Source organism: Gekko japonicus, unplaced genomic scaffold, assembly GCF_001447785.1.
Source record: "Gekko japonicus isolate JY-2015 unplaced genomic scaffold, Gekko_japonicus_V1.1 scaffold3369, whole genome shotgun sequence".
NCBI classification, from domain to species: domain Eukaryota; kingdom Metazoa; phylum Chordata; class Lepidosauria; order Squamata; family Gekkonidae; genus Gekko; species Gekko japonicus.
Window position 1 is genome coordinate 126,276 of NW_015167637.1, and position 16,323 is coordinate 142,598.

Genomic DNA, 16,323 nt, shown 5'->3' on the forward strand with positions numbered 1-16,323 from the left:
AAAGGCCTTACCCAAAGTGGGAGGAGGGTCTCTCTCAGGGAAGAAAAAGAAGAAGAGATTCACTTGGAGTCTCAGAGCAGCTTACAAACTCCTTTCCCTTCCCCTCCCCACAACAGACACCCTGTGAGGTGGGTGGGGCTGAGAGAGCTCTCTCCAAAACTGCCCTTGAGAGAACAGTTCTGAAAGAACTTATGACTGACCCAAGGGCACACCAGCAGCTGCATGTGGAGGAGGAGTGGGGACTCAGACCCGGTTCTCCCAGATTAGGATCTGTGCACTTAACCACTACACCAAACTGGGAGCAGGCCTGGTGAGGCTGCTGCAGAAAGAGGGATCCCAGTTTGGTGTGGTGGTTAAGTGCGCAGACTCTAATCTGGGAGAACCGGGTTTGTTTCCCCACTCCTCCACTTGCACCTGCTGATGGGACCTTGGGTCAGTCACAAGCTCTGGCACAGCTGTCCTTGAAAAAGAGCCGTTTGTGTCAGAGTTCTCTCAGCCCCACCCACCTCACAGGGTGTCTGTTGTGGGGAGGGGAAGGGAAAGGAGATTGTGAGCCGCTCTCCTTCGGGTAGTGAAAGGTGGGGTATAAATCCAATCTCTTCTTCTTCTTCTTCTTCAGTTTGGTGTAGTGGTTAAGTGTGCGGACTCTAATCTGGGAGAACCGGGTTTGATTCCCCACTCCTCCACTTGTACCTGCTGATGTGACCTTGGGTCAGTCACAAGCTTTGGCAGAGCTGTCCTTGAAAAAGAGCAGTTTGTGTCAGAGTTCTCTCAGCCCCACCCACCTCACAGGGTGTCTGTTTTGGGGAGGGAAAGGGAAAGGAGACTGTAAGCCGCTCTGAGACTCCAAGTGAAGGGCGGGGTATAAATCCAATCTCTTCTTCTTCTCTTCTTCTTCTTCTTCTCATCCAAAATTGGTGAGTCAGTCTGAGACAAGATACCTAAGGAAGGCTAGGGCCATATAGTAAGAAGCATTAGGATTTAATATTTTACTGATTTACCTACCTTTCCTGTGCTCATTGTCCCTACATGTTTTGAACTACAGTTGTTCTAAAACCCCTAAATAAAAACTGGATTGTTACTGTGCCTGGATCCTCATTTGGTCACATATAAAGGGAAACCTACTGGGGAAGTATTGTATAAAGGGGTAGGATGGGTGCTCCGGGCCCTCCCGAGGAGACCCATACCAGAGTGGTGGCAGCCATTCGAGGACCTTCTTAGCTACTGTCCACAACACCGCCCTCTCCGTGGTACCATGCAGCACCGTCTGGCCGGTCCATCACAGGGTCAGGCTGGATTAGGGTGGCATGTCTGGTCGCACATCTCTGGAACAAATAGCTCCGGTGAAATCAGAGGTGGAGCCAGACTGCACCAAGCCTGCTATCTGATCACAGCCCGTATTTAGGCTGCAGTCACATGTGCCAGTTGAAGCGTAGGGGAAGCAAGGCTATTCCCGCTGGAGGAATTTGACCCACAGTTGTGAGACCACACCTCCTTTCATAGCTGCGGGCACAGCCCGTCGCAGTGTAATCAGACGCCACTGTGGGTGAGTCTTTTTTTTTTGGCTGTTTGTTTTCGATGCACATAAACAAGGAATCGCACTTCCGCACTGAGGGCCCCCTATGGAGTATGCGATGATGTGCATACTGCGAAGGGGGAGAAGAATGGCACTGAGCCGGGATGGCCTGATCAGACCATCCCAACAGCTTGAGACCATGCTTGAGTGAGCGGACAGGGGAAAGTCCACCAGTGGCCCATTGGAACCTGCTTCCTACTGGACTTTCCCCGGTGTCATTTAACTCCACTTCTGCAGCGGAGCAGCACGGGGTTGCCAACGATTGCGGGGCACTTCCCAGACATTGCTGTCTGATCGCGCCCATTAGAGCCATCAGGCATTTGCGCCTATGTTGGATCCAAAGGCACGTGTGATCGCAACCTTAGATTTTCTAACTGTTCCTCAATACAGGAGAGCATTTAGGCTTGCGAGATTGAACTCTGTTCCTTCCCAAGTAGGGCCGTCAGCTCCAGGTTGGGAAATGACTGGAGGTCTGGGGGAGCACAGCCTGAAGACAGTGGGGTTTCGGGGAGGGACTTCCATGGGGTCTAGTGCCATAGTGTTCACCTTCCAAAGCACGAACCGATCTCTTGTCACCTATAGATCAGCTGTAATTCCAGGAGACCTCCAGCCACCACTTGGAGGTTGGCAACCCTATTCCCAAGTAAGGCCTCTGACAGTGATGGACATCTGACAGCCATGCTGATTCTGTGGACTTGGGCAGATCGTGAGAGGGAGGGCAGGAAGGGTTGCCTCAGTGCTTAGTTCTTGTGGCCCTTTCTTACACGCCCAGGGAAATGCCGATCGCCACTTTGCGGTCAGGGAGCAAATTTTCTCCAGGCCAGTTTGCACGATCAGACCTCCCGTGGAGGTCCTGTGGTTAGGGGGAGGTGCCGATCACACGGCGCAGCAAAGAAGCGGGGGCCGCGCGCCGAGGGTTCTCCTCCAGCGCCTGTCTTCGAGGCCACGGTGAGTGCCGGCCTCCTGGCTCTTCGGCTCCCTGGGCGCTGGGGCTCCGATCCCGCAGCCTCTGCGCACCCCCCCTCGCGCCGCCTGTGTGTCTAGTCACCTTTTCCCGGCTTGGCCCCCCCTTCCCCAAGCAGACTTCCTACTCTGCGGCCGCAGCCCCCCCTTCTGGGCTTCTCCTCAGCCGCTTTCTCTTCTGCCTTGCCCCCTTTCCCCCTATCTGTTTCTCTCTGCCCTAAAGTTGGGGGGCCTTGGCAGGAAGTCAGGGGGCCATGCCCCGAAATGCCCCACTGTTGATACGGGCCTGGTCCTAGCCTTCCCTACGTGCCTGTTCACAATCTAACTCACCCCTTTTTGGATGAGGGATCCCTCTGTCTGCAACAGCTTCCACCAGCCCTGCTCCCTGAGAAAGAATACCCTCCCACTCTGGGCAAAGCCTTTTATCTCCTCTTCCCAGGCACCACCTCCTGTTCCCCTGCTGGTGTAGTTTTCCCTCCAAAATCTCCTGTTACCCAATCACAGGGTCCAGAGGGAACCTGGGAAATGTAGGCCCTGATGAGTACTCCAATGCAAGTTTCCCTGGTGCCACTAGGCCTCCCCAGAGCCTGTAGGCCGCACTACTATAGGCCCACATGATCATGACAGGCAAACACAACAGGGGAGGTGGTAAAGAAGGGCTTAATAATGGTCCTTCCCCCCGAACCCTCAGGCCACTGCATTCTTTAGCCCCCAACTTTTCATACAAAGCTATTTCTCCCATAGCTGTTGCTACTTTGATTTCCAAGAGTCCACACGGATGAAGAGTGGGGGGCACGGGGAGGTTAGAATCTTCTCCAAGCCTCTGGGCAGACTGGCACTACACTGAGTCCCCCGGGTTGGAGAATTAAAAGCAACTTGTGTTCATTAAACTTGCATTACGAGACAAATCAGATAATTCCCCTTCTGCCCGCTTCAAGGGTAATCCGATTGCCCTGCTGAATAAACCTCCAGTTGCCACTGAGCCACCCAGGAAGCGGCTTATGGCCTCCCAAAATAGACAATCACAGTAGTGCCAACAGCTTCCCCCACCACTGAAGTTCTCTCCCAGCTGGGAAAATGTGGTTGACCGCCAACCAGGAGGGCTTCTGGCCCCGATGGTGGACCTTCTGATGGCACCTGGGTTTTGGTCACTGTGTGACACAGAATGTTAGACTGGGTGGGCCATTGGCCTGATCCAACATGGCTTCTCTTATGTTCTTATGATTCCATATGCTGACAGAATTTGTGCCTGGGCTTCTGGACAGATAGAAACTTTGAAGCATTGCTTCTTGGAAATTGGTAACTTCTGAAGAATTAGGGATTTGTGCATTACTCCTCTCTTCTGTGAGAATGAGAGGTTGCTAATGTCAGATATAAGGCTCAGAATCTCTTGGCAGATGTGGATTTGTGAGTCTGGACCCCTGCAGTACAGGCAAGGGCATATACGTGGCTCTGCCGACTGTGAATGGCAGCTGAGTCATATGACATTGATCAAGAGCAATGGTAATGAGTTGGGAAACGGGGTCCAAGTCTCTCAGGCTGAAGCCCAGGAGATCGACCATGGCACCCCCTTAGCTCCTGGTTTATAAGATTATGCATGGGAAAGAGCAGGTAAAGAAAGAGGTACTTTTCTCCCTTTCTCACAATACAAGAACTCGTGGGCACTCCATGAAACTGCAGAGCGGTCGGGTTAGAACGGATAAAAGGAAGTACTTCTTCATCCAAAGAGTGATTAACACATGGAATTCACTGCCACAGGAAGTGGTGGGTGCTACAAGCATGGACGGCTTCAAAAGGGAATTAGATAAGCATATGGAGCAGAGGTCCATCAGTGGCTATTAGCCACAAGGTATAGCTAGGGGCTCTGGGGCAAGTGATGCTCTGTCTTCTTGGTGCTTGGGGGGGGGGTCAACAGTGGGAGGGCTTCTAATGTCCTGGCCCCACTGCTGGACCTCCTGATGGCACTGGTATTTCTGGCCACTGTGTGACACAGAGTGTTGGACTGGATGGGCCTTTGGCCTGATCCAACATTGGCGTCTCTTATGTTCTTATGACCCTTCCCGTGCTCTTTTGCAGATCTTTCTCGGTGCCTTGTCGTTCGTTTACTTTGCAAAAGCTCTGTCGGGAAGTTACCTGAAAAGTACCATCACCCAAATAGAAAGGAGATTTGATATTCCTTCTTCTCTGGTCGGCCTCATAGATGGGAGCTTTGAAATTGGTATGTGATATACCCAAAAGTGTTTTGTTAGTGTGTGTATTTCCCCCCCCCCAATTTATTTTCGTTTACGGACCTTCTTCTCAGTTCAGGTTCTTCTTTCTGTGTTTCTTCAAGGGAATCTTTTGATAATAGTATTTGTAAGCTACTTCGGAGCCAAACTACATAGGCCAAAGATCATCGGAGCTGGTTGCCTCATCATGTCTCTTGGAACATTTATAATAGCCATGCCGCAGTTCTTTATGGGGCAGTAAGTACATTGTACTTTGTAGCTACTATGTCAGAAAGCAATATGTGCCTCTGCCTTCCTGTAATAGCCACACCTCTTATAATTGCCCAGTATGATGCTGACTATAAGGACAATGGAGAGGATGATAACTGTGGGTGGTTTTCAGCCTCTGAATCCCAGAGCCAGGAGGCAACATCAGTGGAAGGCCTCAGCCTCTATGCCCTATTGTTGGCCATCCAGAGGAACCGGTTGGCCACTGTGTGAGACAGGATGCTGGACTAGAAGGACCACTGGTCTGATCCAGCAGGGCTCTTCTGATGTTTTTAGGATGCTGGACTAGATGGACCGCTGGTCTGATCCAGCAGAGCTCTTCTGATGTTCTTAGGATGCTGGACTAGATGGACCACTGGTCTGATCCAGCAGGGCTCTTCTGATGTTCTTTGGATGCTGGACTAGATGGACCACTGGTCTGATCCAGCAGAGCTCTTCGGATGTTCTTAGGATGCTGGACTAGATAGACCACCTCTTCACCCAAAAATTAATTAACATGTGGAATTCACTGCCACAGGAAGTGGTGGCTACAAGCATAGACAGCTTCAAGAGGGGATTAGATAAACATATGGAGCAGAGGTCCATGAGTGGCTATTAGTCACAAGATATAGATGGAACACTGTCTGGGGCAGTGCTCTGTATTCTTGCTGCTTGAGGGGCAACAATGGGAGGACTTCTGGAGTTCTGGCCCTGCTGGTGGACCTCCTCATGGCACCTGGGTTTTGGCCAATGTGTGACACAGACTGTTGGACTGGATGGGCCATTGGCTTGATCCAATATGGCTTCTCTTATTTTCTTATGTTCACTGGTCTGATCCAGCAGGGCTCTTCTTATGTTATGTTCCAGTGGCCCCCATAGACCAATATGGAAAGACCCAATTGTATTTGTGTGGCGAATTCTCAGCTAGTGACAAAATCTGGGGTAGCTAACAAACTTAGGCAGCCTTTTGCAAAGGGTGTGACCAGTGCAAGGAGGACAGGTCTGTCTGAAGCTAGTGACAGCCAGTTCAAGATATTTTATCACCCCAAGCAAGGCGAGGGGGGTTTTGTCCAATGGTATAGCATCTGCTTGGCATGCAGGTTGGCCCAGGTTCAATCCTCTCAAAGGATCAGCTAGTGATGTGGCAGATCTTAATCCAAGACTCTGGAGAGCAGCTGCCAGTCAAAATGATCAAAATGGCACCAGGTTTTTGCCCACTGTGTGGCACAGAGCGTTGGACTGGATGAGCCATTGGCCTGATCCAACATGGCTTCTCTTGTGTCCATATGTTCTTAATAATGACCTTGATAGACCAAGGATAAGGCAGCTTCATGTATTCAAGGTATACCCTTCACCTCATGGGCCTTGGCTTGACTTGGCCAACCGTGGCAAAGCCCAAGAGGTTGATGCCAGCCATCTCCTGGGCCACTGATGGCTAGGACCCCTCTGAGCCCCCATGCCCTGGTTAGTGTACCAACCCAAGTAACTTTTTAGATGACCCTAAATGGAACATTAGTGTAGTGGCACACAAACTACCAGACGGTGGGGTCCAATGGCTGTCATCTTCTTGATTGTGTTTTGGACTGAAGGACTCTCCAATGAGTTGAATGTATTATTTTTCCCACATCTGAGTCGGACAAAATCTTGTAAAGAAATTCTTGGTTTCCACGCAGCTATAGGTATGAGATATTTTCTTCCTCCTCCAACTCAACCGTCAGCATCTCCCCGTGTCTGCAGGATCAAAATCAAATAACAGTCTCTGTCTTGGAAAGATCTCAGGGCAAAATACATGCAGGTAAGAATACATTGTTCCTCTGTAACGTCTAAGAATATCAGATTTGATGGTTTGTCTTGCATCCTGTTTTAATAAGCTTCTTGTCATGGGCAGCGGTTAGGGAGGTTGTTAAGTCGCTCGCTTAACAAAGCAGTCGGAGAGTGATTCAGCAAGAACACAGCTTTATTCTTCCACTCGAACACAACTCCCAACACGGATCAACATCTGATAGCCAGAACAGCCTTTACATTGCAGCTGTCCTGCCTTTAAACATTCCCGGCTAATGTAGCCACACCCACTGTACAAATACCAACCAATAAGGTTGTTCACATATGGACCAATCACGGATGTTCCCGCTCAGGGAGCTTGCTAGAAGGTGATTGGTTAGGTGCTTCCTGGGCTAGTAACACGATTGGATGGATTTGGATCCTAGCCCAGGACGAAGCTTTACATTACACTTCAATTAGATGTTTCACAACATATCATGCATTCAAGGCAGCTTTGAATACACTACAGAGGTTCACTACTGGCTGCCACCAGTCTGGTATGGGTCTCCTTGGAGGGCCCAGAACACCCAACCCTACCCCTTTTTACAGTACTTTGACAACAGGTCTCCCACGTGACCGAATGAGGCAGGAGGACCCAGGCAGAGTAACAAATAGTTTTATTTAACAGCGACTTTAGATTAATAACAAGTAGGAAAAATGAGCAAAGTAAAGGCAAGTAAATCAGTAAAATAATAAATCCTAACACGTCTGTCTACACAGTCCTAGCCTAACCCTAGGTGCCTGTCCACAGTCTAACTCACCCCTTTCATGGATGAGGGATCCCTCTGTCTGCCGCAGCTTCCACCAGCCCTGCTCCCTGAGAGAGAGAGAACACCCCCACACACACACACTTTTATCTCCTCCTCCCAGGCACCACCCTCTGTTCCCCTGCTGGAGCAGTTTTCCCTCCAAAATCTCCTGTTACCCAATCACAGGGGTCCAGAGGGAACCTGGGAAATGTAGGCCCTGATGACTACTCTAATACAGGCTTCCCTGGAGCCACTAGGCCTCCCCAGAGCCTGTAGGCCACACCACTATAGGCCCACGATCATGACAGTCCTTCAATGGGAAAGGATAGAAACAAGTCATGTTCTTGTTATACAAACAACAATCAGGGGCCATTTCATAGAAAAAGAGGTGCAGGAGCTCATTAGCATAACTCATTAGCATAACTTATTTGCATATGCCACGCCCCCTGACATCACCGGATGTGTGTCAGAAGGCAACACCCACCGCTCAGGCTCCACTGGACTGTTTTGGATCGCTATCTATTGGGGGGAGGGGGGACACCGAGATCTGCCCTCGCAGAGGAGGGAGAGCTTGTACCTGAATAAAACTTGGTCTTAAAGGTGCCACTGGACTGTTTTGGATTGCTAGCTATGGGGGGGAATGCACAGATCTGCCCTCACAGAGGAGGGAGAGCTTGTACCTGAAGGCGGGCCGGGGGCGGGCTCTGCAACTTACCTGGCTGCTTCTTGCTCCTCGTGGCCCAACTGAGGCCTGCTGGGAGCAGGGCAGGGGGTGGGGCTTGTTGCATGTGCCCGCCCCCTGGGCTCCTTACTGCCGGAGTTCCACTCCTGTGCGCTCCCGCAGGGAATGACCCCTGAACAATACCACCCTCAGTCTCTTGGGTTTACACATACAGGGTGTGAAAAGGAAGCTGGAACTTCCATGTGGATCTATGTGCTGCTGGGTAATCTACTTCGTGGCATCGGAGAGACGCCAATTCAGCCCCTGGGGATCGCCTACATCGATGACTACACCACAGAAGAGAGTGCAGCCTTTTATATTGGTACAATGATCTCTTTTTAAGAAAATAATCTTTCTGTGTCCCTTTTGCATAGTGTCTCATTCTAAATCGGACCATTGGTCTGCCAAGGTTAGTATTGTTTGGTCCAACTTGACAGTGACTGTCTGGGGTCTCAGATGTAGGTCTTTCACATAATTTAATTATTTTAACTGGAGATGCTAGAGACTAAACCTGGGACCTTTTGCATGCAAAGCAGATGCTCGGATGTTCTACTTTGGGGACATAGCCCCTCCCCCTGGTTTATTGTTATTTTAAAGTGGAAAAGCAGCTTATATGTCTTTAAATAAAGAACACAAACCAGGAATCTCCTCTTTGCAAAAACAGTAACCTGCCATAGAACTATGGCTCCTCAGCATGGCTATCGAAAATGGGTTCTACAGCCCTTTTGCACATGAACACCCTCTTTCTCTCTCTGCCACAATAGATTGGTTCCTCACCTTTCATCTGATGGATACCACTTCCTGATCTTCTGTAGAATCAAGGCCAATGGCTTTTGGGTTACAGCAGCCATTTAAATTTCCTCCAAATTTCCTCCAAAGTTACCTGTGTCAAGTAGGATGGGAGGAGAAATTGGTCTCAGTGTCAGGTTGCCCCCCCCCCCTCCCTGCAGGAGGTCCCAATTGAATTCCTTTAGCTTCTCCAGTTAAAAATCTCAGGTATCAAGTGCGAGGGGAAAACCTTTATCTGTTTCAGGACCCTGGAGAGCAGCTGCCCATTCACTAGGTAGACCAGTGGTCCAAACTGGTGCATCTCTTGGAGTGTGAGTCAACCACAAGCAAGAACGGAGGCGTGTATACCACCACAAGCCACCTGTGACTTTGGGGCATGGTTTGCAGAACAGGCAAAGTAACTGCTGCAAGCAAAATAAATGAGAGCTTGTTGCACCTTAATGACTAACATGATATTATTCCGGCACAAGCTTTCATAGACTAGAGTCCAGTTCTTCTGATGAAACACAGTGGGTTCTCACAGGAAGAGCTTTCGTATGGGAAGCATGAGAGAATAAACAGAAAGGCCAAAGGGGCCATGAATTGTACAGTGAAATGTAATCATGTAAAATTCAAATTGAGAAAAATGGAAACCATTCACTAGGTTTGTTAAGCTAATTAACCATTGTAATGGGTAGAGAATCCCAAGTTTTGTAAAGTAGTAAGCACCATTAATGAGTTAGTCATCCCACGTCCCTGTTAAAATCTTGGGAGCTGATAGTGTGGATTTCTTAATGAATTCCAGCTCAGCACTTTCACACTGGATTCTCCCTTTGACTTTTTTTTTTGGCAAAAAGATTGTGATCAACAGCAAAATGTCCTGGAAAAATGAACAGGTTACCCTTGTGAAACAGCCCTCCCTTTGTAAATATAGTCTTGGGGAAAAGAAATCAGAACTGGAGCATAGGTCATGAAGAAGTGATCATTCTTCAACCAATCATCCTGTTACATTTTCCTTTTTTTTTTAGTAAGTGTAGAATACCATTTTTCAATCTCACATGCTATTCTGTTTTTCTCTTCTTAACAGGGTGTGTGCAAACCGTTGCTATTATCGGTCCCATATTTGGCTTCCTTTTGGGGTCCTTGTGTGCCAAGCTGTATGTAGACATTGGTTTTGTAGATACAGGTAAGTCTGAGCCAATTTGTATGCTTCTATGAAATGTGATTTTTTATAAAATTCTCTTATATCTATCATTTTTCTTATAAATAGGCATTGTACATGTAAAAATCATTTTAGTTAGTGATTATTAGACCTACAATATTCTCCATGTATACTCTTTAATGGAGCTGCGGTGGCTCAAGTGGTTAAGACGCTGAACTGCAGGCTGTGGAAGGTCGGTAGTTCAGCAGTTCGAGACCCGAGTGTGCCACATGATGGAGTGAGCTCCCGTCTCTAGTTCCAGCTCCTGCCAACCTAGCAGTTCGAAAGCAAGAAATTGCAAGTAGATAAATAGGTACCACTTCGGTGGGAAGGTAACAGCGTTCTGTGCGCCTTGGTGTTTAGTCATGCCAGCCACATGACCACGGAAATGTCTTCGGACAGCGCTGGCTCTTCGGCTTTGAAACGGAGATGAGCACTGCAACCCTAGAATCGGATTCGACTGGCTTTCGAGCAAGGGAACCTTTACCTTTACCTTTATACACTTTAATAGATTACGAGTTCTAGAAAATAAATAGCACATATTAACCTTGAAAGGCCTATATGGTTTGGAACCTGCATACCTGAAGGACTTCCTAATCCTTTAAGAATCTACTTAACCGCTTCCTGCTGGGGTTGATGGGAATTGTAGTTTTCTCAGCCTTTTGATTAAACCAGAATACTGAGAAAAGTGTGACACCTAGAAGGAAATTGTGGCTTTGAAAGAACTGGAACTGGAATTGCAAGAGGGATACGGTCTTATCCCTTCCCTGTTGCTGGTAACTTCCCTCCCTTCTACAAAGATGAGGTTTGTTGGGGAGGGGAGGGCATCCGTTGCCAATTGCTCGGGGGGGGGATGTCCCGTTCCTTTAATAGTTGCATAATGTGATATTAATATTTTTATTCAGGGGTCTTGTTGTAGAAAAAGAGCTGCCGGAGCTCATTAGCATAACTCATTAGCATAACTTATTTGCATATGCCACGCCCCCTGACATCACTGGAAGTGACAGAAGGCCACACCCCCTGACATCACCGGAAGTGTGTCAGAAGGCCCGGCTACTTACCCTCCTGCTTCATCCTCATTCCCAAACGGAATGAGGATCGAAGAGTAAAGATGTGGGCGGGGCTCCACCACGTGACCGCCCCGCCCCCTAGAGGTTCTCTTCCGGAGCTCCGTACCTGAGAGCTCCCCCCCGACTAGAGCCCTGTTTTTATTTAAAATAATTATTAGCCACCTTTTTCCCTGTGGACCTTAAGGCAGCTTACTATATTAATAAAGTATATAAAAGCATTAAAGACATAAAACCAAACTTTAAAATGACAATTTAGGACTGCTTTAATTAAATCCAGTCCTAAATAAAATCATCTCCAGCTGCCTCCTAAAGATCGAAATGGAGGGGGCCCAAATGCACCTCCCTGAGTCAGACAGGGATGCAGAGGACGCAGTCCGGTCTAGATGTAATTAGGGCAAGGACCAGACTGAGTCAGACAGAGAGGCAGAGGACGCATGCAGTCCAGACCAGTGTTCCCTCTAAGCTGGGTTAGTGTGAGCCAGCTCGCAGTTTTTTAGCCTCCAGCTCCACATTTTTGTCTTTACTCAGGAAGGACGGCTCCAGAGCAAACTAATTGATGCAGTAGCCAAATCGCTGGCTCACAGCTTTAATGCCAGTAGCTCACAAGGTAGAATTTTTGCTCACAGGACTCCACAGCTTAGAGGGAACATTGCTTATGACCTTTTCTGCTACCCTCCATGCCACAAAAAGTTTCCTTTCTGCAGTTTAAGCCTCTATTAAAATGAGTGGACCATTTTTGTCCAGGCCAGCTGGCAACTCTAGGAAGGGACTCGGAGGGAGGTCTGGGCAGTAACGGGAACGGACGATAAATCCATTTCAAGTTACGGCCAGATTATAAAGTGTACATGCTGGAGTCGAGAACTGAGCAAGATTATTTTAACCTGGCGAGTTTGCACTACACAAGTCTTCTAACCTGAAATGCGGCAGCATCGCTTGTCCTGCCTGTTTGTCATTCCTGATGGCAGTTGCCTTTCCTTAATTACTATTGTCCCTATTCACAAGACCTGTACATGAGGTCCATAGCTAGAGTCTATGCCCACTGCCTCCCCATCCCTTTGCTATACTCTGCTTCTACACATTAGATTACCTGTATGCACCAAGCAATTTCCCATCCTGTCTTCTCAGTCTTGCACCTTTGCTAATTTTAGCAGTTGGGAGAAAAAATGGAAAGAAAACAGGATTGATGGTGATGGTCGAGAAATTTTCCCCCATTCTCTATGGCATAGACCATAAAGATCAGAGAAATTCCTAGAGAGTCACCCAGAAGTGACATCATCGGCAGCAACCCTTCCACCCAGAAGTGACATCACTTCTGGGCAACACTCTAGAAATCCCTCCACCTCTACAGTCCGTCTCCTGACCATAAAGACTGGGAGAATTCCTAGAGGAAGCAATGTGTCCCCAACCCCAAATCCAGCCTCCACAGGCACACCCCCCCCAAAAAAATCTGGCATTTCCCAGAATGGAACGGGCAACCCTATGTACCCCTCATTGTTCCAGGTGTGGACCACATGCTGAGACACAGGCAGCAAGACCCCTGTGCAAACAGGACGCTGCATGCAAGATCGAGTGCAGCAGAAATGTTGACTGTTTGGATCAGGCTACAGAATAAATAGTAAAGAGAACACTTGGAGCCACAGGCTGGTTGAAAACCTTCGTCGTTGATCCTGTTGATGATAGATAACTCTAATATCTTTTTCCCCCTCTTCAACAGAGAGTATAACTATAACTCACAAGGACGCTCAGTGGGTTGGAGCTTGGTGGCTTGGCTATTTAATAGCTGGCATCATCAGCATGGTGGCAGCAATCCCTTTTTGGTTCTTACCAAAGGACCTCCCACGACCGGAGACCCGAAAGGATTCCAGCACTTCCTCTGAGCAATCCAAATTCATTACGGATGATAACAGAGACCATCATATTGGCTATCAAGAGCAAGTCAAGATTCTTGAGATGGCCAAAGGTCAGTCAATATGGCTCATTGATTTACTCTGAAGTCGGGTTTCGATCAGAATTTCAGTGCAGGCTTTGGAACGGTCTCAGCTTGTGATTCTAACTTGTGCAAAAACCACAGGATTACAGCAAGATTATAACATTCCAGATGCCAGTAGTGGGAAGAGAGCAAAATTTGTGCCTTTATGTGGGGATTAATCTGGGTTATGATGAGATGTATATATTGCAAGAAAATCTCATGTACTTTCTGAGCATTGTTGCGACTGTGTATATACCTCATGCTAACTTCAGGAATGCTATCCACATGAGAATAATCACTCCCTGGTCCTCCTTTTTTGAGCAAAAGGATTTCTGCCCATGGCATGCATGTCTGCTACAAAGATCCATTCAACTGAAACAAATGAACTCATCTAGTAAAATTGACGAGTTGTATAGGCAGCCCCGTAGCTAGCAACTTTTTGCTTGGGGGGGGGCAATGTTTTGTTCAGCTCCCCAAGGAGCTACGGTGCCCCTTCCTGTAGCGCGGCACCAGGGGCAGCCTGACCTCCACCCTCAGCTCCCTTCCGGGGCTGGGAGAGGCAAGCCGTGCAGCGACTGGGCTGGCCATGGAGGTGCCAAGCACGGGCTCGTTGGCGTGCCAGAGCGGGCGCACCTTGCTGGGGCCAGAGGAGGCGCCTGCCTGCCTCCTTGCCTGACCTGGCCAGGCTTACCTGCTGGTGGCCGGTGCGGTGAGCATCTGGTGGTAGCCCAAGATGGACACTTCTCCCCCGCCATTCATGCTTGCTGCCTGCCTGGGCCCCAGGCCTCAAAGTGGGGAAAGGAAGGGGGTTGTGCCACCTTATTCCTTCTCCTTTCTCCAAAACCACAGCCATGTCCTCCTCTACTCCTTGGCCTATCCCAGGAACCTGCTTTTAAAGGCCCCTCCCCTGGGCCTACTTGACCTCTCTCTGAGAGAGGGCAGTGATTCGCTCCTCCCCTGTCCCTCCCACTGGGCTGCTGGATGGCTCCTCCCCCCAGCTTAGGGTTGCCAACCTCCAGGTGGGGGCTGGGGATATCCCAGAATTACTATTGATCTACAGACTACATAAATTGCTTGCTTGCTTATTCACTTATTTATGTATTTATTTAGTTAAAACATTCATTCCACTTCTCCTGGAGAAAATGGCTGCTTTGGAAAGTGGGCTGTGTGGCCTTATACCCTACTGGGGTCCCTCCCTTCCCTAAACCCCAGCCCTCCCACTCTCCACTCTCAAATCTCCGGGTATTTCTGGCCACCCGACCCCAGCGGTCCTCCCTCCTGCCCTGTTGGTCATGCCAGGGCTAGGGTGGGATAGGCTGCCAGCTGGGGTCGCCAACTCTGGGATGAGAAAGACTTGGATATTGGGGGGCGGGGAGTAAGCCCAGGAATGGTGGGCCTTGGGGAGGGGAAGGACCTTAGCAGGGCATAATGCCATTAAGCCAGTTTGGTGTCGTGGTTAAGTGCGTGGACTCTAATCTGGGAGAACCGGGTTTGATTCCTCACTCCTCCACTTGCACCTGGCTGGATGACCTTGGGCGAGCCTTAGTTCTGATAAGAGCTGTTCTTGAAAAAGAGCAGTTTCTGTCAAGAGCTCTTTCAGCCCCACCTACCTCACAGGGTGTCTGTTGTGGGGAGGGGAAGGGAAAAGGAGTTTGTAAGCCGCTCTGAGACACCTTTGGGTAGTGAAGGGCGGGGTATAAATCCAATCTCCTCCTCCTCCTCTCCTTCTTCTTCTCTGAACCATTTGTTTGGTTCTTTAATCTGAGAGAACCGGGTTTGACTCCCCACTCCTCCACTTGCACCTGGCTGGATGGCCTTGGGCAAGCCATAGTTCTGACAAGAGCTGTTCTTGAAAGAGCAGTTTCTCTCAGAGCTCTCTCAGCCCCGCCTACCTCACAGGGTGTCTGTTGTGGGGAGGGGAAGGGAAAGGAGTTTGTAAGCCACTCTGAGACACCTTTGCTCGTCTTCTTCTTCTTCTTCTTCTTCTTCTTCATCCTACAAAGCAGCCATTTTTCTCCAGGGCAACTGATCTCAGTAGTCTGGAGATCAGTTGTGATTCCAGGAGATTTCCAGGTCGCACCTGGAGGCTGGAAACCTTCCTGCCAGCCCTCAATCCCTACCTGTGTTTTTCTCTGGCCCTCCCAGCAACCTCTGGGCCTGGGCTGCTCTTCTGCTTATCTTTAGGGATGGTCACGAACAGCACTTTTGTGGTTTGGTTCGTGGTTTGTGGCTGAACCATGAACCAGTCCACAAACCGCTACGTTGGTTTGTGAACCGGGCTGGTTTGTGTCAGTTCTTGACCCTTTCCTGCTCCCCAGCAAAAGCTTTTATTTATTATTTATTTATTATATCATTAAAAGGTACAGAAACAAAAGGGAGGAAAGGAGGAACAAAAAGTCATTAAGCATTATTCATCAAAAGTTTCTACATTTTCCATTTCCATTCTAATATATGGAATAAGTGTAATAGGTACATAAATCAGGAGCAGAATATAATCTCAACTCAATAACATACACTTCTCAAAATATAAATATACTTCTTTTTTTAAGCACACCAATTTTTCAACAAATTAATATAGACAATTGAATACGGTAATTTTAAAGTAGCATTTATAACTCTTTTTCTGGAAATAAAAAAATTCTACATATTACTTACTCAATATTGTTTTAATCTTTTAAATAAAATAAATATATTACATATACTGAGTATCAAGAAGGAAGAAAGCAGGGGTTTAAATGGCTCAGAGCCATTTATACCCAGGCTTTCTGCTCCTCGTGAACCACCACTTGCTCCTCATGAACTGCCTTAATATTCGTGGGAAGTTCGTCAGTTTGCAAACATCGCTTTGCAAACCACAAACCAGCCAAAAATGGTAACAAACTTTCATTTGTGGGTCGGCTTGTGCCCATCCCTACTCATTTTCCCTTGTGCAGGTTTCTCTGGCTCCACCTCAGTTTCTATCCTGGCTTGCCTTGGTGCAAGCTGCTCTGGCCCCACCATGGTTCCTGCTG

At 48.5% G+C, this 16,323-nt stretch overlaps 1 protein-coding gene across 1 annotated transcript in view; it reads left to right on the forward strand.

Annotated features, from left to right (window-relative positions):
- The window catches only part of SLCO1C1 (solute carrier organic anion transporter family member 1C1), a 38,875-nt gene that overhangs the window by 7,178 nt on the left and 15,374 nt on the right, over positions 1 to 16,323 (forward strand). Inside the window, 6 exon segments of the mRNA XM_015414070.1 lie at positions 4,616 to 4,757; positions 4,872 to 5,004; positions 6,687 to 6,808; positions 8,480 to 8,626; positions 10,160 to 10,258; positions 13,058 to 13,303. Coding sequence (XP_015269556.1) covers positions 4,616 to 4,757; positions 4,872 to 5,004; positions 6,687 to 6,808; positions 8,480 to 8,626; positions 10,160 to 10,258; positions 13,058 to 13,303 — 889 coding nt within the window.